Source organism: Tachysurus vachellii, chromosome 14 (genome assembly GCF_030014155.1).
Source record: "Tachysurus vachellii isolate PV-2020 chromosome 14, HZAU_Pvac_v1, whole genome shotgun sequence".
Taxonomy (NCBI): Eukaryota; Metazoa; Chordata; class Actinopteri; order Siluriformes; family Bagridae; genus Tachysurus; species Tachysurus vachellii.
Window position 1 is genome coordinate 9,548,027 of NC_083473.1, and position 23,466 is coordinate 9,571,492.

At 39.5% G+C, this 23,466-nt stretch overlaps 2 protein-coding genes across 7 annotated transcripts in view; both read left to right on the forward strand.

Annotated features, from left to right (window-relative positions):
* The first annotated feature begins 211 nt into the window (after positions 1 to 211).
* LOC132856721 (protocadherin gamma-A11-like) overlaps positions 212 to 23,466 on the forward strand; it is a 75,498-nt gene continuing 52,243 nt past the window's right edge. Inside the window, exon 1 of one of the 6 annotated variants that reach the window (XM_060886431.1) lies at positions 212 to 2,671. In XM_060886431.1, the coding sequence (XP_060742414.1) occupies positions 245 to 2,671 (2,427 nt within the window). In that variant the 5' untranslated portion in view covers positions 212 to 244. Of the gene's footprint in view, positions 2,672 to 3,765; positions 6,205 to 6,813; positions 9,348 to 13,945; positions 16,441 to 17,372; positions 19,827 to 20,789; positions 23,229 to 23,466 lie in introns of those variants that run through there. The other 5 variants (XM_060886422.1, XM_060886430.1, XM_060886420.1 and 2 more) reach the window with 5 other exon arrangements.
* Positions 10,730 to 13,213, forward strand: LOC132857303 (putative protocadherin beta-18). The gene has a single exon (XM_060887277.1). The coding sequence runs from the start codon at positions 10,730 to 10,732 to the stop codon at positions 13,211 to 13,213; it is 2,484 nt and encodes an 827-aa protein (XP_060743260.1).

A 23,466-nucleotide genomic window follows, 5' to 3' on the forward strand; every position in this document is an offset into this window, starting at 1 on the left:
CGCTCTTGGTCAGGATGTGAAGAGTTTTAATGTCCATTAGTAGATCCTCCCCAGTATTCTGACATGACGCAGACTGCATTATTTCTCATCATTTTAGAATAGATCTACACCGTGTAGAAAACCTCGGGTGGTGTTGTTTACCATTGTTTTCAGATACTACATTCCATTTAATGATTATTTGAACACGGATTTATTTCTTTTCTCTTTTTTTGCATCGTTTTGAATAGATAATAACGTTTCAAATATGAGAATTCCTTGTTCTCTCGACACCGGAAAAAGCGTTTGGGTTTTGTGTCATCGGCTGTATCTTCTCGTTCTCTTTTGCATTTTTGTGGCCGTTGCACACGGGCAGGTCCGTTATTCTATACCCGAGGAGATGAACAAGGGATCGTTGGTGGGAAATATCGTTCAGGATCTCGGTTTGGATGTTAAGAGACTGAAATATGGTCGAGCGCGGATCTTTACAGAGGACAGTCGTGAGTACATCGGTTTGAATGTGGACAAAGGCACTCTGATAGTGAGAGAAAGGATAGATAGAGAGGAGCTGTGCGCTCAAGAGTCTCCATGCTCTATACATTTTCAGATTATTTTAGATAATCCAATGGAATTACATAGAATTGATGTAGAAATATTAGACATCAACGATCATGCTCCGGTGTTTGCAATAAAGGAAATTAGTATCGATATAAGTGAGCTAGCACGGCCTGGTGCGAGATTTTCTTTAGACAATGCTCATGACCCCGATGTGAATTTGAATGCACTGCAGAAATACACACTCAGTCCAACTGACCATTTTGCATTAAAGGAAGTGACTGGGAATGAGGGGCTAAAATATGTCGAGATGATTTTAAAAGCACCTCTTGACAGAGAACAACAAGAGATACATCATTTAATTTTAACAGCTTTCGATGGAGGCAGGCCACCAAAGTCTGGGACAGTGAAAATCACTGTATCTGTAATGGATGTAAACGACAACGCTCCAATATTTAGTCAGTCTTTGTATAGAGCATCTTTGTCAGAAAATTCACCGAAGGGCACGTTTGTTGCTAGGGTGCATGCATCCGATAGAGACAAGGGATCAAACGGTGATGTGGTCTATTCGTTTTCCTCTAGTTCTGGAAAAGCACAAGACTTATTCCACATTGATGCTAAGACGGGTGACATCAGTGTTAAAGATGATCTAGATTACGAAAAGACAAAACAATTTCAGTTAACTCTTGAGGCAACAGATAATGGTGGCTTAAAGGACTCGTGCAAAGTGGATATTGAATTAATCGATGTTAATGACAATGCTCCTGTTATCAGCGTAATTTCTTTCTCTAATCCAGTTGCGGAAGACTCCGCTCCGGAGACAGTGATAGCAATGCTGAACGTGAAAGACGCCGATTCGGCTAAAAATGGACAAGTAAAATGTTCGATTGCTTCTCATTTGCCTTTTAAAATTAAACCGTCGACCTTAAATTTTTACAGTTTATTAACGGATCAGGTTTTAGATAGAGAAATTACACCTGTATATAATATAACAATCATGGTTAGTGATGGAGGTTCTCCATCTTTCACTTCAAATAAGACACTAATGCTTAAACTATCTGATGTGAACGACAACGCCCCTGTTTTCCAGTACCAAACATTTACTACTTATGTGATAGAAAATAATTCACCTGGAGTGTCTATATTTGCAGTGACAGCGACTGACAGGGACTCTGGGAACAATGCGCGCATTTCTTATTTTTTAGAAGATCTTACTGTGAACGGAGTTTCTGCTTCGTCTTATATTTCCGTTAACGCAGAGAGCGGAGAGATTCTCGCTATTCGGTCTTTTGATTTCGAGCAAACGAAAGAGTTTAATATTCGCGTAAAAGCGCAGGACGGAGGCAACCCGCCTCTCAGTAGCAACGTGAGTGTAAAAATTATTATTCAGGACCAGAATGACAACGCGCCTCAGATTCTGTATCCAGTACAAACTGGTGGATCTGTGGTGGCTGAAATGGTGCCTCGTTCAGCAGATGTTGGATATCTTGTCACTAAAGTGGTGGCTGTGGATGTGGACTCTGGACAGAATGCCTGGCTCTCATATAAATTACACAAACCGACAGACAGAGCGCTGTTTGAAGTTGGTTTACAGAATGGAGAAATAAGAACTGTGCGTCAAGTTACTGATAAAGATGCTGTGAAACAGAAGCTCACTGTTGTAGTGGAGGACAACGGACAGCCCTCTCGTTCAGCTACAGTCAGTGTTAACGTGGTGGTGGCGGACACTTTCCCTGAAGTGCTCTCAGAGTTCACTGACTTTACGCACGACAAGCAATACAACGACAACCTGACATTTTATTTAGTCTTGGCCTTGGCTGTAGTTTCATTTCTCTTTATCGTGTCCATCATAGCTATACTGACCGTAAAATGCTACAGATGGCGACGTGAACGGATGTTTTATAAGTCCGGTGCCAATCTTCCGGTTATTCCGTATTATCCACCCCTTTACGCAGACGTGGGAGGAACAGGAACTTTACATCATATGTACAATTACGAATCTTACAGGACCAGTGACTCTAGAAAGAGTGATCTTAAATATGCCAGACCTCCTACTGAGAGTTTCATTAGTTTGGACTGCAGTGGAACACGGACACTTACGCATGCGCCAAAGGAGAAAGTTGTTGATTACTATGATCAGGTGAGAGATACAATAAAAATGGGCCTACACGAAAAAAAAATATGGAAAGTTTTGAAACTGAAATGTACATATTTCAAATACAATATACATTTTCCGGGTCACGGGGAGCCTGTGCCTATCTCAGGCGTCATCGGGCATCAAGGCAGGATACACCCTGGACGGAGTGCCAACCCATCGCAGGGCACACACTCTCATTCACTCACGCAATCACACACTACGGACAATTTTCCAGAGATGTCAATCAACCTACCATGCATGTCTTTGGACACGGGGAGGAAACCGGAGTACCCGGAGGAAACCCCCGAGGCACGGGGAGAACATGCAAACTCCACACACACAAGGCGGAGGCGGGAATCGAACCCCCAACCCTGGAGGTGTGAGGCGAACGTGCTAATATTTATATTCTCTATTTAAATATTTTTATATGTTGATATATGTTGATAGATATGTTGATAAGATATGTTGCCTGCTGAAGTTTCTGGAAAAAAAAACTGTATTTGACGACAAGGTAAGCAAAATATTCATGACTACTCCATCCCAAGGAAATAACACCACCCTTGGAAAATTAGGTTAAAATGCCAAAATATAAAATGTTTTTTTGTTTTTTTACTAAAACTATTTTATGGAAATATATAAATCTTGCTTTATTTTGCCAATTCTTGCCATCTAGTTAAAAAAATAAGTTCACACTTTTGTAATATTTCTTGCAATGCTGCAAACAGAACCTATCTATCTATCTATCTATCTATCTATCTATCTATCTATCTATCTATCTATCTATCTGTCTATCTGTCTGTCGGTCTGTCTGTCTGTCTGTCTGTCTGTCTGTCCCTCTGTCTTAGCTTGGATTTGTTACCAGTTGCAGTATTTCTTTGATGCTCTGAGTGACGCTGTTGGTCAGGCTTACATCTCTGAAATGCTCATTTTTAGATCCACCCTTGTAAATTGATTGCTTGCAGGCTAGATTTATCCTCAATAAAAACTGTTTTTGGGTTAAAGCTCCACCGCGGATGTGTTGCCTTTTAACGTGTTGTAAGACTTTTTGTTTTGTTTTTAATCGTGAGGACTTAGAAGTTTCTCAGTCGTGTTAAAAAATGGGGTTTCTTTGTTCCCTTGATGCCCCTATAAGTGTCTCTACTGTCCGCGTTTCGAAATGGATAACAATGCTTCCGTTTCTATATGCTTTTGTCATGACCGTTGCGCACGGGCAGGTCCGTTATTCTATTCCCGAGGAGATGAACAAGGGATCAGTGGTTGGAAATATTGTTCAGGATCTCGGTTTGGATGTTAAAAGACTGAAATCTGGTCGAGCGCGGATCTTTACTGAGGACAGCCGTGAGTACATCGGTTTGAATGTGGATAAAGGCACTCTGACAGTGAGAGAGAGGATAGATAGAGAGGAGCTGTGCGCTCAAGTGTCTCCATGCTCTATACATTTTCAGATTATTTTAGATAATCCAGTGGAGCTTCATCGAATTGATGTGGAAATAACTGACATAAATGATCATGCTCCGGCTTTTGAGAAAAAAGAAATGAGCATTGAAATTACGGAATCTGTTGCCCAAGGCGCACGGTTTTCTTTACAAAGTGCACATGATCCGGATGTTGGAAGTAATGCACTGCAGAGATACACCCTTAACCCAGCGGAGCATTTCACTTTGAAAGAATTAACTCTTACCGATGGCACCAAGTATTTTGAGATGGTATTAAAAACACCTTTAGACAGAGAGCTTCAGGAAGAGCACAATTTAATTTTGACAGCATTTGATGGTGGAACTCCTCAAAAATCTGGAACAGTTAAAATAACAATCATTGTTCTTGATGTAAACGACAATTCTCCAGTGTTCAGTCAGCCAATATACCGAGTGTCTTTGTCAGAAAATATTCCGAAAGGTAGTTTAGTAGTAACAGTCAGCGCCACTGACAAGGACAAAGGATCCAATGGAGAGGTTACCTATTCGTTTTCACAAAGCACAGGAAAAGAGGTCATGGATATATTCAATATTAATTCGGATACTGGCGATATAAAAGTGAAAGGTGTCTTAGATTATGAAAAATCCAAGCAGTACGAATTGAATGTCGAGGCAATAGATAAAGGCGGACAAACTGATACCAGCAAACTGTTCGTTGAAATTATTGATGTTAATGATAATTCCCCTGTTATCAGTGTTATCTCATTTACCAACCCGATTCCAGAGGATTCAATCCCAGAGACTGCAATAGCAATATTAAATGTTAAAGATATCGACACTGGAAAAAACGGTAGATTTCGATGCACATTGAATTCAGATCTGCCGTTTCGCATCAAATTGACATCCTCTAATATCTACAGTTTAGTCACCGACCGTGTTTTAGATCGTGAAATGCTTTCTGAATACAATATAACGATCACAGCTACAGATGAAGGTTCTCCATCTTTATCTACAAATAAAACACTGAGGCTTAAAATATCTGATGTGAACGACAACGCTCCTGTTTTCCAGCGTCACTCAAACACGGCTTATGTGATGGAAAATAATTCACCTGGAGTGTCTATATTTGCAGTGACAGCAACTGACAGAGACTCTCTGAATAATGCGCGCATTTCTTATTTTTTAGAAGATCATTCTGTGAACGGAGTTTATGCTTCGTCTTATATTTCCGTTAACGCAGAGAGCGGAGAGATTCTCGCTATTCGGTCTTTTGATTTCGAGCAAACAAAAGAGTTTAATATTCGCGTAAAAGCGCAGGACGGAGGCAACCCGCCTCTCAGTAGCAACGTGAGTGTAAAAATTATTATTCAGGACCAGAATGACAACGCGCCTCAGATTCTGTATCCAGTACAAACTGGTGGCTCTGTGGTGGCTGAAATGGTTCCTCGTTCAGCAGATGTGGGATATCTTGTCACTAAAGTGGTGGCTGTGGATGTGGACTCTGGACAGAATGCCTGGCTCTCATATAAACTACACAAACCGACAGACAGAGCGCTGTTTGAAGTGGGCTTACAGAATGGAGAAATAAGAACTGTGCGTCAAGTCACAGATAAAGATGCTGTGAAACAGAAGCTCACTGTTGTAGTGGAGGACAACGGACAGCCCTCTCGTTCAGCTACAGTCAATGTTAACGTGGTGGTGGCGGACACTTTCCCTGAAGTGCTCTCAGAGTTCACTGACTTTACGCACGACAAGCAATACAACGACAACCTGACATTTTATCTAGTCTTGGCCTTAGCTGTAGTTTCATTTCTCTTTATTGTGTCCATCATAGCTATACTGTCAGTGAAATGCTACAGATGGAGACGTGAACGAATTTTTTATAAATCCGGTGCCAATCTTCCGGTTATTCCGTATTATCCACCTCTTTACGCAGACTTGGGAGGAACAGGAACTTTACAACATATGTACAATTATGAAACTTACAGAACCACTGATTCTAGAAAGAGTGATTTGAAATGCGCCAGACCTCCTACTGAGAGCATTATTAGTCTGGAGAACAGTGGAACACAGACAGTCCCGCACGCGCAGAGGGAGAAAACTCGTCCCAAATATGATGAGGTGAGAGCTTCTACTAACAATATGTGTATATGAAAGAATAGACATTTTTTCTTTAAAAACAAAATATTCTTTTAAAATGTTGAAATAATGAGATAAACTAGTAAAGCTTTTAAATTATCGAAATGCTTATGTATTTAAGTATTGTATTTGCAGAAAATAATTTATAAGTGCTAATATGAAGAAAACGTGTATTAAAACACAGTGATTGGTCAGTGAGTAAATGTAGCAGTACGAATATATTCGTCTTATATTCTATTCAGTTTGAAATCTAAGACCAAACATATTTAATGCCTTTAATGTTTTTATTTATTAATTAATTAAAAAATTAATTACTTTATATAATTCATAAATCATAATGGCACTAACAGATCTCTGGCAAAATGCGTCTTTGCCTTTCACAAAATAAAAAACTGAGTATTTGTAATATATTTTTCAGTTGCAATAGTTGGCTTTCTTTATAGTTGCAGTATTTCTTTGGTGCTCTGAGTGACGCTATTGTTCAGGGTTACAGCGTTTAAATGTTCATTCATAGATCCTCCCCTGTATTCCGACTGCATTTGCTTGACATTCTCTTCGCTTGGGACTTTCTTCAGATTAAACAACCATAACGGATATACTGCCAGTCAACTCATTTGGAGATTGTTTTTTTTTACCAGTAAAGACGCCTTAAAAGCTTTTAAATCGTGTGTAGATACACTGATTAGAATATGGGTTTTCTTTGTTTGCTCGATAATCAGAGAAGTGTCTTTACTGTCCGCGTTTCGACATGGCTGACAAAGCTGCTGGTTGGCTTTGCTATTGTGATGGCCGTTGTGCACGGGCAGGTCCGTTATTCTATTCCCGAGGAGATGAACAAGGGATCGGTGGTGGGAAATATCGTTCAGGATCTCGGTTTGGATGTTAAGAGACTGAAATCTGGTCGAGCGCGGATCTTTACGGAGGACAGTCGTGAGTACATCGGTCTGAATGTGGATAAAGGCACTCTGATAGTGAGAGAGAGAATAGATAGAGAGGAGCTGTGCGCTCAAGTGTCTCCATGCTCTATACACTTTCAGGTAATTCTAGATAATCCAATGGAGCTGCATCGAATTGATGTGGAAATACTAGATATCAATGATCATGCGCCAGCTTTTGAAAGAAAAGAAATAATTATTGAAATCCCGGAATCAGCTGCCCTTGAGTCACTTTTTTCTTTAGGCAGTGCGCATGATCCGGATGTTGGGTTGAATACACTGCAGAGGTACACCCTTAATCCCACGAATCATTTTTCTTTAAAAGAATTATCTCGGAGTGATGGTACTAAATATGTGGAGATGGTTTTAAAAAAACATTTAGACAGAGAGCAACACAACGAGCATAAATTAATTTTAACAGCATTTGATGGTGGAACTCCTCAGAAATCTGGAACTGTTAAAATAACTGTCACTGTTCTTGATGTAAACGACAATTCTCCTGTGTTCAGTCAGCCAATATACCGAGTGTATTTGTCAGAAAATATTCCGAAAGGTAGTTTAGTAGTGAGAATCAGTGCTACTGACAAGGACAAAGGATCAAATGGAGAGGTTACTTATTCGTTTTCAGAAAACTCTAGAAAAGAGACCATGGATTTATTGAGCATTAATTCAGACACTGGGGAAATAAATCTTAAATCTTCCCTAGATTTTGAAAAATCCAAGCACTATGAAATGGACGTTAAGGCTATGGACAGGGGCGGACTGACAGGTAACAGTAAACTTGTTGTTGAAATTACAGATGTAAATGACAATTCCCCGGTTATCAGTATTATTTCTTTTTCTAACCCGATCCCTGAAGATTCCGCCACTGACTCGGCTGTAGCGATGTTTAATATTAAAGACATAGACAGCGGGAAAAATGGACAAATTAAATGCACAGTGAATTCAGATCTGCCGTTTCGCATCAAATCGGCATCCAATAATTTCTACAGTTTAGTAACTGACCGTATTTTAGATCGTGAAATGTTTTCTGAATACAATATAACGATCACAGCTACAGATGAAGGTTCTCCATCTTTATCTACAAATAAAACACTGAGGCTTAAAATATCTGATGTGAACGACAACGCTCCTGTTTTCCAGCGTCACTCATACACGGCTTATGTGATGGAAAATAATTCACCTGGAGTGTCTATATTTGCAGTGACAGCAACTGACAGAGACTCTGGGAATAATGCGCGCATTTCTTATTTTTTAGAAGATCTTTCTGTGAACGGAGTTTCTGCTTCGTCTTATATTTCCGTTAACGCAGAGAGCGGAGAGATTCTCGCTATCCGGTCTTTTGATTTCGAGCAAACAAAAGAGTTTAATATTCGCGTAAAAGCGCAGGACGGAGGCAACCCGCCTCTCAGTAGCAACGTGAGTGTGAAAATTATTATTCAGGACCAGAATGACAACGCGCCTCAGATTCTGTATCCAGTACAAACTGGTGGCTCTGTGGTGGCTGAAATGGTGCCTCGTTCAGCAGATGTGGGATATCTTGTCACTAAAGTGGTGGCTGTGGATGTGGACTCTGGACAGAATGCCTGGCTCTCATATAAACTACACAAACCGACAGACAGAGCGCTGTTTGAAGTGGGTTTACAGAATGGAGAAATAAGAACTGTGCGTCAAGTCACTGATAAAGATGCTGTGAAACAGAAACTCACTGTTGTAGTGGAGGACAACGGACAGCCCTCTCGTTCAGCTACAGTCAGTGTTAACGTGGTGGTGGCGGACACTTTCCCTGAAGTGCTCTCAGAGTTCACTGACTTTACGCACGACAAGGAATACAACGACAACCTGACATTTTGTCTAGTCTTGGCCTTGGCTGTAGTTTCATTTCTCTTTATCGTGTCCATTCTAGCTATACTGACAGTAAAATGCTACAGATGGAGACGTGAGCGAATGTTTTACAAATCCGGTGCCAATCTTCCGGTTATTCCGTATTATCCACCTCTTTACGCAGACTTGGGAGGAACAGGAACTTTACAACATATGTACAATTATGAAGCTCACAGAACCACTGACTCTAGAAAGAGTGATTTGAAATGTGTCAGACCTCCTACTGAGAGCATCATTAATCTGGAAAAGAGTGGAATACAGACTCTTACGCATGTGCAAAAGGAGAAAGTTGATCACTATGAACAGGTGAGATCCACAATTAAAAACAAACCTACAATTTCTGATACCTTAAATTTAAATGCATTTTTCAAATCCAATTAATTTTGCTGTCTTATATTTCTGTCATATAAGAAGTCGGTATGTGAATAGTAACAGGAAAAGCTTTTTTTATGTATAGTATTTTAGCACGTTTAATTTCACACATTACTCATTACTCATTACTTCACTGACTTCCTGTAAACTAATCTTTTTGGAGTGCTAGACATATTCTGTTTGTGAGCAGTTCTTTAACGGTGTAATAGTGCTATATCTGAATTGTCAAACCCTAAATTTTTAAAGGATTAATGCCAAATTTTCTACTCCTATTATTCATTATACTTTTATTTGTAATTCATAGACCTTATTGCTTTGCGGTGGTTCTTTGGACAGATAGATGTGCAGCAAAGTCACTGTGATCATTTAGAGTAATGAGTATCATCAATACAGTAAGCATAATTCAGTCCAGTGTAAAATGTAAAATATGTACAATGATCTCATTCTCAGAATCACTGTAATGCACTAAAATGTCCTGGTGCAGTGAGGAAATGTTGTACAGGGTGATTGCTGATGTTAGGAGGAACCTCTTGTACTGTTATATGTTACATTGGAGTTGAATGAGTATGTTATTGAAGGGGCTCTGCTGGCTGACAATGATAAGGTGTACAGGGGGATGTGATATATTGTCCAGAATGGATAATAGGTTGGTTACTGTCCTCTTTTCCACAATCACCTCAGAACTGTCCATTGATGAACAATTAGATGTTTGACATAGGACATTTCTGGGTTTCAGCAGAGGGACAAAAAACAAATATTACTAACTTGAACTTTTCACTTACAAGTGTAACCAGGTTAATGGCAATTAACAATTTAATTGAATAGGAAATACAGTGTCTTTTAATAAATGTTGGACAAATTTTTTTCAATAGGATGTTTTTAAATACATGTACATCTGGGGTAAGTTGTTTAGAAATAGATTGGTCTTGTTCACAAACCCAACCAGTCATTACTTTATTGTTTCACATCTATCTATCTATCTATCTATCTATCTATCTATCTATCTATCTATCTATCTATCTATCTATCTATCTATCTATCTATCTATCTATCTATCTATCTATCTATCTATGCCTTCTATCATGTGTAATGTTTATTTGGTGCTCTGAGTGACGCTGTTGGTTAGCGTGTGCAGTTTTTAAATGCTCTGTTTAAGATCCTCCCATGTATTATGATTTCATGCAGAGGGGAATTTCTTTTCAGCCGGTCCTGTTCATCCATATAAAAGCCAGCAATGAATTATTGCTGTTCAGCACTATTGGATTTTTAAGAAGTCTTTAAGGTTCCTGAATCGTGCATCTTACAGAGTTTACAGGATGGGTTTTCTTTGTTCCCCCGATGTCCGGGTAAGAGGCTCTACCATCCGCGTTTCGACATGGATGACAAAGCTTCTGGTTAGATTTGCTTTCGTCATGGCCGTTGCGCACGGGCAGATTCGTTATTCTATTCCCGAGGAGATGAACAAGGGATCGGTGGTGGGAAATATCGTTCAGGATCTCGGTTTGGATGTTAAGAGACTGAAATCTGGTCGAGCGCGGATCTTTACTGAGGACAGTCGTGAGTACATCGGTCTGAATGTGGATGAAGGCACTCTGATAGTAAGAGAGAGGATAGATAGAGAGGAGCTGTGCGCTCAAGTGTCTCCATGCTCTATACATTTTCAGATTATTTTAGATAATCCAGTGGAGCTTCATCGAATTGATGTTGAAATATTGGATATTAATGATAACGCACCTGCTTTTGAAAGAAAAGAAATCAATATTGAAATAACGGAAAATGCAGCCATTGGTTCACGGTTTTCTTTAGACAGTGCGCATGATCCTGACGTTGGGCTGAATACACTGCAGAGATACACTCTTAATCCCACGGAATATTTCACTTTAAAAGAATTATCTCGTAGCGACGGTACAAAATATGTTGCAATGATTTTAAAAACTCCGTTAGACAGAGAACAAGAAGAAGAGCATAAATTAATATTAACAGCATTTGATGGTGGGTCTCCTCATAAATCTGGAACATTTAAGATCACTGTCACTGTTCTTGATGCAAACGATAATTCTCCTGTGTTCAGTCAGCCAATATATCGAGTGTCTTTGTCAGAAAATATTCCGAAAGACAGTTTAGTAGTAACAGTTAGTGCTACTGACAAGGACAAAGGATCTAATGGAGAGATCACCTACTCATTTTCACAAAATTCAGGAAAAGAGGCCATGGAATTATTTAATATTAATTCAAACACAGGGGAAATTAAAGTAAAAGATATCGTAGATTTTGAAAAATCTAAACAATACGAACTGAATGTCGAGGCAATAGACAAAGGCGGATTAACTGATACCAGTAAAGTACTCATTGAAATTATTGATGTTAATGACAATTCACCTGTAATCAGTGTTATCTCATTTTCTAACCCGATTCCAGAGGATTCTGCTACGGAGACTGTTATTGCAATCCTAAATGTTAAAGACTTAGACAGCGGAAAAAATGGACAAATTAAATGCACAGTGAATTCAAATCTGCCGTTTCGCATCAAATCGACATCCTCTAATATCTACAGTTTAGTTACTGACCGTATTTTAGATCGTGAAATGTTTTCTGAATACAATATAACGATCACAGCTACAGATGAAGGTTCTCCATCTTTATCTACAAATAAAACACTGAGGCTCAAAATATCTGATGTGAACGACAACGCTCCTGTTTTCCAGCGTCACTCATACACGCCTTATGTTATGGAAAATAATTCACCTGGAGTGTCTATATTTGCAGTGACAGCGACTGACAGAGACTCTGGGAATAATGCGCGCATTTCTTATTTTTTAGAAGATCTTTCTGTGAACGGAGTTTCTGCTTCGTCTTATATTTCCGTTAACGCAGAGAGCGGAGAGATTCTCGCTATTCGGTCTTTTGATTTCGAGCAAACAAAAGAGTTTAATATTCGCGTAAAAGCGCAAGACGGAGGCAACCCGCCTCTCAGTAGCAACGTGAGTGTGAAAATTATTATTCAGGACCAGAATGACAACGCGCCTCAGATTCTGTATCCAGTACAAACTGGTGGCTCTGTGGTGGCTGAAATGGTTCCTCGTTCAGCAGATGTGGGATATCTTGTCACTAAAGTGGTGGCTGTGGATGTGGACTCTGGACAGAATGCCTGGCTCTCATATAAATTACACAAACCGACAGACAGAGCGCTGTTTGAAGTGGGCTTACAGAATGGAGAAATAAGAACTGTGCGTCAAGTCACTGATAAAGATGTTGTGAAACAGAAGCTCACTGTTGTAGTGGAGGACAACGGACAGCCATCTCGTTCAGCTACAGTCAGTGTTAACGTGGTGGTGGCGGACACTTTCCCTGAAGTGCTCTCAGAGTTCACTGACTTTACGCACGACAAGCAATACAAAGACAACCTGACATTTTATCTAGTCTTGGCCTTGGCTGTAGTTTCTTTTCTCTTTATCGTGTCCATCATAGCTATTCTGTCAGTGAAATGCTACAGATGGAGACGTGAGCGAATGTTTTACAAATCCGCTGCCAATCTTCCGGTTATTCCGTATTATCCACCTCTTTACGCAGACGTGGGAGGAACAGGAACTTTACAACATATGTACAATTATGAAGCTTACAGAACCAGTGACTCTAGAAAGAGTGATCTGAAATATGTCAGACCTCCTACTGAGAGCATCATTAATTTGGACAGCAGTGGAACACAGACTCTTACATTTGCTCAGAGCCTGAAAGCTTATGACGAATCTGATCAGGTGAGACCTACAACCAATTACACTCAGAATGGCCATCGTTTTTGATATATGGAATTTAAACAAATATATCTCTTTTTGCATTTCTTATGAGAAGGTCTTAGGGAAAAAAATCAAATCTCATTGTATTATTTATTTATTTATTTTCTTTTCTTTTTTTTTTTAATTAATTAATTTATTTATTTTTTGTGGAATTTATTTCTGTTTCCTGGCGTTACTTAAACCGATCACCGTGCGATTCTCTGTGGTGGTAAACACATACTAAAATTTTCCAATATAGACATAAAACTAGTTCATAAATACCTCACTCTGGTTTAAAATACCTGGAATCCACAGGAAGAAAATAGAGATGCAGAAATGTCCTGTCTAACTTGTAGCTAAACAACATGTCTGTTTTGCGATCATTTGGGTGTGTTCATAGGTTTCACATTATTGCCATCGTTTTTTACTTATAATCCCTAATACTTGAAAAATCTTCTTTAGTTTTACATATAGATGACTCTCTCTCTCTCTCTCTCTCTCTCTCTCTCTCTCTCTCTCTCTCTCTCTCTCTCTCTCTCTTTCTCTCTCTCTCTCTCTCTCTGTATTCTGTTATCATGTGCTATATTTTTTTAATGCTCTAAGTGACGCTGTTGGTCTGAGGTAGCAATTTCTAAACGCACAGTTCCCGGTCCTCCCCTACATAATGACTGCATGCAGCCTGGAATTCTTTTCAGTTGGCACTGTATCCAGAATGAATAAATAGCAATGCAGTAAAGCTATTCAGTACTGCCTAAGGTTATTTTTTTCATTTTATCCCGGTCTACAATTTTCGGATCTGCAGTGCTTGCAATATGGGTTTTCTTTGTTCCCTCGATTTCCGGATAAGTGGCTATACTCTCCGCGTCTCGACATGTCTGACAAAGCTTCTGGTTGGATTTGCTTTTGTCATGGCCGTTGCGCACGGGCAGGTCCGTTATTCTATTCCCGAGGAGATGAACAAGGGATCGGTGGTGGGAAATATCGTTCAGGATCTCGGTTTGGATGTTAAGAGACTGAAATCTGGTCGAGCGCGGATCTTTACTGAGGACAGTCGTGAGTACATCGGTCTGAATGTGGATAAAGGCACTCTGATAGTGAGAGAGAGGATAGATAGAGAGGAGCTGTGCGCTCAAGTGTCTCCATGCTCTATACATTTTCAAATTATTTTAGAAAACCCAGTGGAGCTTCATCGAATTGATGTGGAAATCTTGGATATCAATGATAACGCACCTGCTTTTGAAAGAAAAGAAATAAGCATTGAAATAGCGGAATCTGTTGCCTCCGGTGCTCGGTTTTCTTTAGGCAGTGCGCATGATCCAGATGTTGGACAGAATACACTGCAGAGATACACTCTTAATCCAACAGATCATTTTTCTTTAAAAGAATTATCTCGTAACGACGGTACAAAATACGTTGAGATGGTATTAAAAATACCTTTAGACAGAGAACAAGAAGAAGAACATAAATTAATTTTAACAGCATTTGATAGTGGAACCCCTCAGAAATCTGGGACAGTTAAGATAACTGTAATTGTTCTTGATGCAAACGACAATTCTCCTGTGTTCAATCAGCCAATATATCGAGTGTCTTTGTCAGAAAATATTCTAAAAGACAGTTTAGTACTAACAGTTAGTGCTACTGACAAGGATAAAGGTTCTAACAGTGAGGTTACATATTCATTTTCACAAAGCACCGGAAAAGAGGCAGTGGATTTATTTAAAATTGATTCTGATAACGGAAACATTAACGTAAAAGGTCTCTTAGATTTTGAAAAATCTAAACAGTATGAACTGAATGTCGAGGCGGTTGATAAGGGCGGACAAGCTGATACCAGTAAAGTATTCATTGAAATTATTGATGTCAACGACAATTCTCCTGTTATCAGTGTTATCTCATTTTCTAACGCGATTCCAGAGGATTATGTCCCGGACTCTGTTATATCAATACTAAACATTAAAGACATAGACTCCGGGAAGAATGGACAAATCAAATGCTCAGTGAATTCAGGTATGCCGTTTCGGATCAAATCGACATCCTCAAATTTTTATACTTTAGTCACCGACCGTATTTTAGATCGTGAAATGTTTTCTGAATACAATATAACGATCACAGCTACAGATGAAGGTTCTCCGTCTTTATCTACAAATAAAACACTGAGGCTTAAAATATCTGATGTGAACGACAACGCTCCTGTTTTCCAGCGTCACTCATACACGGCTTATGTGATGGAAAATAATTCACCTGGAGTGTCTATATTTGCAGTGACAGCAACTGACAGAGACTCTGGGAATAATGCGCGCATTTCTTATTTTTTAGAAGATCTTTCTGTGAACGGAGTTTCTGCTTCGTCTTATATTTCCGTTAACGCAGAGAGCGGAGAGATTCTCGCTATTCGGTCTTTTGATTTCGAGCAAACAAAAGAGTTTAATATTCGCGTAAAAGCGCAGGACGGAGGCAACCCGCCTCTCAGTAGCAACGTGAGTGTGAAAATTATTATTCAGGACCAGAATGACAACGCGCCTCAGATTCTGTATCCAGTACAAACTGGTGGCTCTGTGGTGGCTGAAATGGTGCCTCGTTCAGCAGATGTTGGATATCTTGTTACTAAAGTGGTGGCTGTGGATGTGGACTCTGGACAGAATGCCTGGCTCTCATATAAACTACACAAACCGACAGACAGAGCGCTGTTTGAAGTGGGTTTACAGAATGGAGAAATAAGAACTGTGCGTCAAGTCACAGATAAAGATGCTGTGAAACAGAAGCTCACTGTTGTAGTGGAGGACAACGGACAGCCCTCTCGTTCAGCTACAGTCAGTGTTAACGTGGTGGTGGCGGACACTTTCCCTGAAGTGCTGTCAGAGTTCACTGACTTTACGCACGACAAGGAATACAACGACAACCTGACATTTTATCTAATCTTGGCCTTGGCTGTAGTTTCTTTTCTCTTTATCGTGTCCATCATAGCTATTCTGTCAGTGAAATGCTACAGATGGAGACGTGAGCGAATGTTTCACAAATCCGGTGCCAATCTTCCGGTTATTCCGTATTATCCACCTCTTTACGCAGACATAGGTGGAACAGGAACTTTACAACATATTTACAATTATGAAGCTTACAGAACCACTGACTCTAGAAAAAGCGATCTTAAATACTCCAAACGGCCTACTGAGAGCAGCATTTGTCTGGACAACAGTGGAACTCAGACAATCCCACATGTTCAGAATAAGAAACCTTTTGATGCCACATATGATGAGGTGAGAGCAACCTATATACGTGGTCAAAGGCAGTGTTTCTGGTACATGCAATTTAAACGGAAAATCTCTTTAAAGTTTTTCATATGATGATGTTTTTTTTGTTGTTTGTTTGTTTTTTTGTTTGCTTTTTACTATTGTTATATTGCAACACATTTATGCCTGCCAACATCATGTAAACGGACTTCCATGCCACTCTAGATAAGGCGATAACATTAGAGAGCCAGACGTCTCAAACTTTGCATTTTTTGTATTAAACACAGAGACTCGTCCGTGAGCAAAGAGTACTAGAAATATTTTGACAAATACGATTTAATCCAGTATGACTGAAATATATGATCCAACATATTAATGTCTTTAAAGGTTTGATTTCAATTAATTACTATATATTATTAGTCACGCGTTATGGCACTAACAGGTCTCTGGTAAAATGAGTCTTTCCTTTCAAAATATTATATACAGTATATTTTAAATACTCTTTTACTTGCAATACATTGCAGAATTCTCAATATATTTACATGTGTGTAATGTTGTGTGCAAATACATTTTTCTCGGTTTTGTCAATCCCTTCCGTCCAGGGAAAACAGCCCAACCAGTTCATAGTTGTCACTATTTTTGGAGTACTAGAAACAGATTAGATCTGTCTGTCTGTCTGCCTGTCTTTCTGTCTGTCTGCCTGTCTCTTTTATTGGCGTTCGAGAACAGTTGTAGTATTTCATTGATGCTCTAAGAGACGCTGTTGGTCAGTGATTCAGGTTACAAATGCTCATTCCTAGATCCTCCCTTGTATTCCTACTGCATTCTGCTTGGTTTTCTCTTCACTTGCGACATCCGTTGAATTAAACAACAGTCGCGGATGTATATCCCTTCACGTCCTTTTAAGATTGTTTTTAATAGATTAAGACAACTTTAAAGTCTCTGAATCATATATAGCTTACAGTGTTTATAAGATGTGTTTTCTTTGTTCCCTCGATTCCCGGGTAAGTAACTCTACTGTCCGCGTTTCGACATGGCTGACAAAGCTTCTGGTTGGATTTGCTTTTGTTATGGCCGTTGCGCACGGACAAGTCCGTTATTCTATTCCCGAGGAGATGAACAAGGGATCGGTGGTGGGAAATATCGTTCAGGATCTCGGTTTGGATGTTAAGAGACTGAAATCTGGTCGAACGCGGATCTTTACTGAGGACAGTCGTGAGTACATCGGTCTGAATGTGGATAAAGGCACGCTGGTAGTGAGGGAGAGGATAGATAGAGAGGAGCTGTGCGCACAAGTGTCTCCGTGCTCTATACATTTTCAAATTATTTTAGATAATCCAGTAGAGCTGCGTCGAGTTGATTTTGAAATATTGGATATCAATGATCATGCACCTGATTTCGATATAAAAGAAATCAGTATAGAAATCCCGGAAACTGCAGCCCCTGGTTCACGCTTTTCTTTAGACAGTGCACATGATCCCGACGTTGGGCTGAATACACTGCAGAGGTACACCCTTTATCCATCAGATCATTTCAGTTTGAAAGAATTCTCTCGTAGCGACGGTACCAAATATGTTGAATTACTATTAAAATTGCCTTTAGACAGAGAGCAACGAGAAGAGCACAATTTAATTTTGACAGCATTTGATGGTGGAACTCCTCAGAAATCTGGAACAGTTAAAATAACTGTCACTGTTATTGATACAAACGACAATTCTCCAGTGTTCAGTCAGCCAATATACCGAGTGTCTTTGTCAGAAAATGCCTTGAAGGATAGTTTAGTAGTAAGAGTTAGTGCTACTGACAAGGATAAAGGACCAAATGGAGAGATTACCTATTCATTTTCCAAAAGCTCTGGAAAAGAGGCGATAGAAATTTTTAATATTAATTCGGACACAGGAGAAATAAAAGTGAAAGGTGTTTTAGATTTTGAAAAATCCAAACAGTACGAATTGAATGTAGAGGCGATTGATAAGGGCGGATTAACTGATACCAGTAAAGTGCTTGTTGAAATTATTGATGTTAATGATAATTTTCCTGTTATCAGTGTTATCTCATTTTCTAACCCAATCCCCGAGGATTCCGCCACAGAGACTGTTATAGCAATCATAAATGTTAAAGACATAGACTCCGGGAAAAATGGTGAAATTAAATGCACAGTGAATTCAAATCTACCGTTTCGCATTACAACGACATCCTCTGCGTTCTTTAGTTTGATCACAAACCGTATTTTAGATCGTGAAATGTTTTCTGAATACAATATAACGATCACAGCTACAGATGAAGGTTCTCCGTCTTTATCTACAAATAAAACAATGAGGCTTAAAATATCTGATGTGAACGACAACGCTCCTGTTTTCCAGCGTCACTCATACACGGCTTATGTGATGGAAAATAATTCACCTGGAGTGTCTATATTTGCAGTGACAGCGACTGACAGAGACTCTGGGAATAATGCGCGCATTTCTTATTTTTTAGAAGATCTTTCTGTGAACGGAGTTTCTGCTTCGTCTCATATTTCCGTTAACGCAGAGAGCGGAGAGATTCTCGCTATTCGGTCTTTTGATTTCGAGCAAACAAAAGAGTTTAATATTCGCGTAAAAGCGCAGGACGGAGGCAACCCGCCTCTCAGTAGCAACGTGAGTGTGAAAATTATTATTCAGGACCAGAATGACAACGCGCCTCAGATTCTGTATCCAGTACAAACTGGTGGCTCTGTGGTGGCTGAAATGGTGCCTCGTTCAGCAGATGTTGGATATCTTGTCACTAAAGTGGTGGCTGTGGATGTGGACTCTGGACAGAATGCCTGGCTCTCATATAAACTACACAAACCGACAGACAGAGCGCTGTTTGAAGTGGGCTTACAGAATGGAGAAATAAGAACTGTGCGTCAAGTCACTGATAAAGATGTTGTGAAACAGAAGCTCACTGTTGTAGTGGAGGACAACGGACAGCCCTCTCGTTCAGCTACAGTCAATGTTAACGTGGTGGTGGCGGACACATTCCCTGAAGTGCTCTCAGAGTTCACTGACTTTACGCATGAGAAAGAATACAACGACAACCTGACATTTTATCTTGTTTTGGCTCTGGCAGTAGTCTCTTTTCTCTTTATCGTGTCCATCATAACTATACTGTCAGTAAAATGCTACAGATGGAGACGTGAGCGAATGTTTCACAAATCCGGTGCCAATCTTCCAGTTATTCCCTACTATCCACCCCTTTACGCAGACGTGGGAGGAACAGGAACTTTACAACATATGTACAATTATGAAGCTTACAGAACTACTGACTCTAGAAAGAGTGATTTGAAATATGCCAGACCTCCTAGTGAGAGCATCATTAGTCTGGACAGCAGTGGAACACAAACAATCGGACCTGCTCGGAAGGAGAAAACCTGCGCTAAATTTTATGAGGTGAGAGCTAATACTAACAACATATGTACATGGTGACAGGCAGTATTTCTGAAACAGGCTCTTTAAATGCTAAATTCTGCATTTTTTTCAAACTAATGCTTATGTATTTTAAAAGGTATTATTGTTTGAATGCAAAAACATGTATGCGTGCTAATGTCATGTAATCGAATCTCATGTATTCTAGATAAGTTGATAACATAGAGCTTCAGTTCTGTTAATACTTCACAAACTCAGCACCTGCTGTCAGTAAACAGTTTAATGCAGCAGTGTATTAAAACCTAGGGATTCTTCAGTGACCAAGAAATACTAAAAGTTTATTTTAGAACACGATTCCATCCAGTATGTTTCAAATCCATGATTTAGAACAATTTAAATGTCCGTAAAGATTTACAGTAAATAAATTACTTTATTTAATGTTGTTTATCATATAGGATGACACTGTCTGCTCCCTTTCAAGAGACGTATTTGCCTTTCAAAACATAAAATAATTATTTACTATTAAATAAATTTTCATTTACAGTACTTTTTAGTATTTTTATTATATTTAGACGGGGGTTAAGATGTGTGTAAAATGAATTTTGCTCTGTTTTGTTAATCCCTGGCATCAAGTGCAAAAACCTCAGATTTCACTATTCTTTTTTGTTTTTTTGTTTGTTTGTTTTTTCACTGGTACATATCTCCACCATCTGCCTGTTTGTTTGTCACTAGGTGGCTTTCCTTACCAGTTGTAGTATTTCTTTGATACTCTGAGTGACGCTGTTGGTCAGCTTTACAGCTTTTAATTGCTCATTTTAGATCCTCCCTTGTATAATGATTGCATGCAACGTATATTTCCATTCACTTGGACTGATTTTAGGTTAAAGAACCATCACGGATGTATTCCACTTCAGTTCATTTGTATATTATTGTTTTGTTTCAATTTAGCAGCAGTCTGAACCATATGTAGATTACAGTGTTTATAAGATGGGTTTTCTTTGTTCTCTCGATGTCCGGATAAGTAACTCTACTGTTTGCCTTTCGACATGGATGACAAAGCTTCTAGTTGGATTTGCTTTTGTCATGGCCATTGCGCACGGGCAGGTCCGTTATTCTATTCCCGAAGAGATGAACAAGGGATCGGTGGTGGGAAATATTGTTCAAGATCTCGGTTTGGATGTTAAGAGACTGAAATCTGGTCGAGCGCGGGTCTTTACGGAGGACAGTCGTGAGTACATCGGTCTGAATGTGGATAAAGGCACTCTGATAGTGAGAGAGAGGATAGATAGAGAGGAGCTGTGCGCTCAAGTGTCTCCATGCTCTATATATTTTCAAATTATTTTAGATAATCCAATAGAGCTGCATCGAATTGATGTCGAAATAATAGACATAAATGATCATGTTCCTGCTTTTCCCAAAAAACAAATGAGAATTGAAATACCGGAATCTGTTGCACCAGGAGCACGGTTTTCTTTACAGAGCGCACATGATCCAGATGTAGGAATGAATACACTCCAGAAATACACTCTTAATCCCTCTGATCATTTCATTTTAAAGGAATTATCTCGAAGCGACGGCAGCAAATATTTTGAGATGGTATTAAAAACACCTTTAGACAGAGAACTTCAAGAAGAGCACAATTTAATTTTGACAGCATTTGACGGTGGAACTCCTCAAAAATCTGGATCGGTTAAAATAACTGTCACTGTTCTTGATGTAAACGACAATTCTCCTGTGTTCAGTCAGCCAATATATCGAGTGTCGTTATCAGAAAATGCCCAAAAGAATAGTTCAGTAGTAACAGTTAGTGCTACAGACAAGGACAAAGGATCTAACAGTGAGGTTACATATTTATTTTCACAAAGCACAGGAGAAGAGGCCATAGAATTGTTTAATATGAATTCGGACACTGGGGAAATTAAAGTAAATGGTCTCCTAGATTTTGAAAAATTCAAACAGTATGAATTAGATGTCGAGGCGATTGATAAGGGCGGACAAACTGATACCAGTAAGGTACTTATCGAAATTATTGATGTTAATGACAATCCCCCTTTTATAAGCGTTATTTCGTTTTCTAACTTGATCTCAGAAGACTCTGTCCCCGACTCAATTGTTGCAATGTTGAATATTAAAGATATAGACTCCGGGAAAAACGGAGAGATTAGAGCTAGATTGAATTCAGATCTGCCGTTTCGCATCAAATCGACATCCTCTAATATCTACAGTTTAGTTATTGAACGAATTTTAGATCGTGAAATGCTTTCTGAATACAATATAACGATCACAGCTACAGATGAAGGTTCTCCATCTTTATCTACAAATAAAACACTGAGGCTTAAAATAACAGATGTGAACGACAACGCTCCTGTTTTCCAGCGTCACTCATACACGGCTTATGTGATGGAAAATAATTCACCTGGAGTGTCTATATTTGCAGTGACAGCAACTGACAGAGACTCTGGGAATAATGCGCGCATTTCTTATTTTTTAGAAGATCTTTCTGTGAACGGAGTTTCTGCTTCGTCTTATATTTCCGTTAACGCAGAGAGCGGAGAGATTCTCGCTATTCGGTCTTTTGATTTCGAGCAAACAAAAGAGTTTAATATTCGCGTAAAAGCGCAGGACGGAGGCAACCTGCCTCTCAGTAGCAACGTGAGTGTGAAAATTATTATTCAGGACCAGAATGACAACGCGCCTCAGATTCTGTATCCAGTACAAACTGGTGGCTCTGTGGTGGCTGAAATGGTGCCTCGTTCAGCAGATGTGGGATATCTTGTCACTAAAGTGGTGGCTGTGGATGTGGACTCTGGACAGAATGCCTGGCTCTCATATAAACTGCACAAACCTACAGACAGAGCGCTGTTTGAAGTGGGCTTACAGAATGGAGAAATAAGAACTGTGCGTCAAGTCACTGATAAAGATGCTGTGAAACAGAAGCTCACTGTTGTAGTGGAGGACAACGGACAGCCATCTCGTTCAGCTACAGTCAGTGTTAACGTGGTGGTGGCGGACACTTTCCCTGAAGTGCTCTCAGAGTTCACTGACTTTACGCACGACAAGCAATACAACGACAACCTGACATTTTATCTAGTCTTGGCCTTGGCTGTAGTTTCTTTCCTCTTTATCGTGTCCATCATAGCTATACTGTCAGTGAAATGCTACAGATGGAGACGTGAGCGAATGTTTTACAAATCCGGTGCCAATCTTCCGGTTATTCCGTATTATCCACCTCTTTACGCAGAAGTGGGAGGAACAGGAACTTTACAACATATGTACAATTATGAAGCTTACAGAACCACTGACTCTAGAAAAAGTGATCTTAAATACTCCAGACCTCCTACTGAGAGCATCATTAGTTTGTCGAACAGTGGATCACAGACTCTTATGCATGCGCAAAAGGAAAAAGTTGAAAAAGACTATGACCAGGTGAGATTTACAATTAAAAACAGTCCTTCACTTTCCGATAGCTGAAATTTAAATGCATAATTTAAATTAGATATTTTGTTTTTGTCTCAAATTTTTGTCTTAATAGGAGTCAGAATATGAATTGTACAATATACTCTTTAGATAGTATGTGCTTCTTGTTGCATTTTAGTATTTTCAAATTCACTCAGTAGTTTTTGTGGTGACTTCCTGTAGAGTATGTTACCGAAGGGGCTCTGCT

Bases quoted from the DNA above. Each gene is read 5' to 3' on its own strand.
- LOC132857303 (XM_060887277.1), top strand. From the start codon at position 10,730: ATGGGTTTTCTTTGTTCCCCCGATGTCCGGGTAAGAGGCTCTACCATC.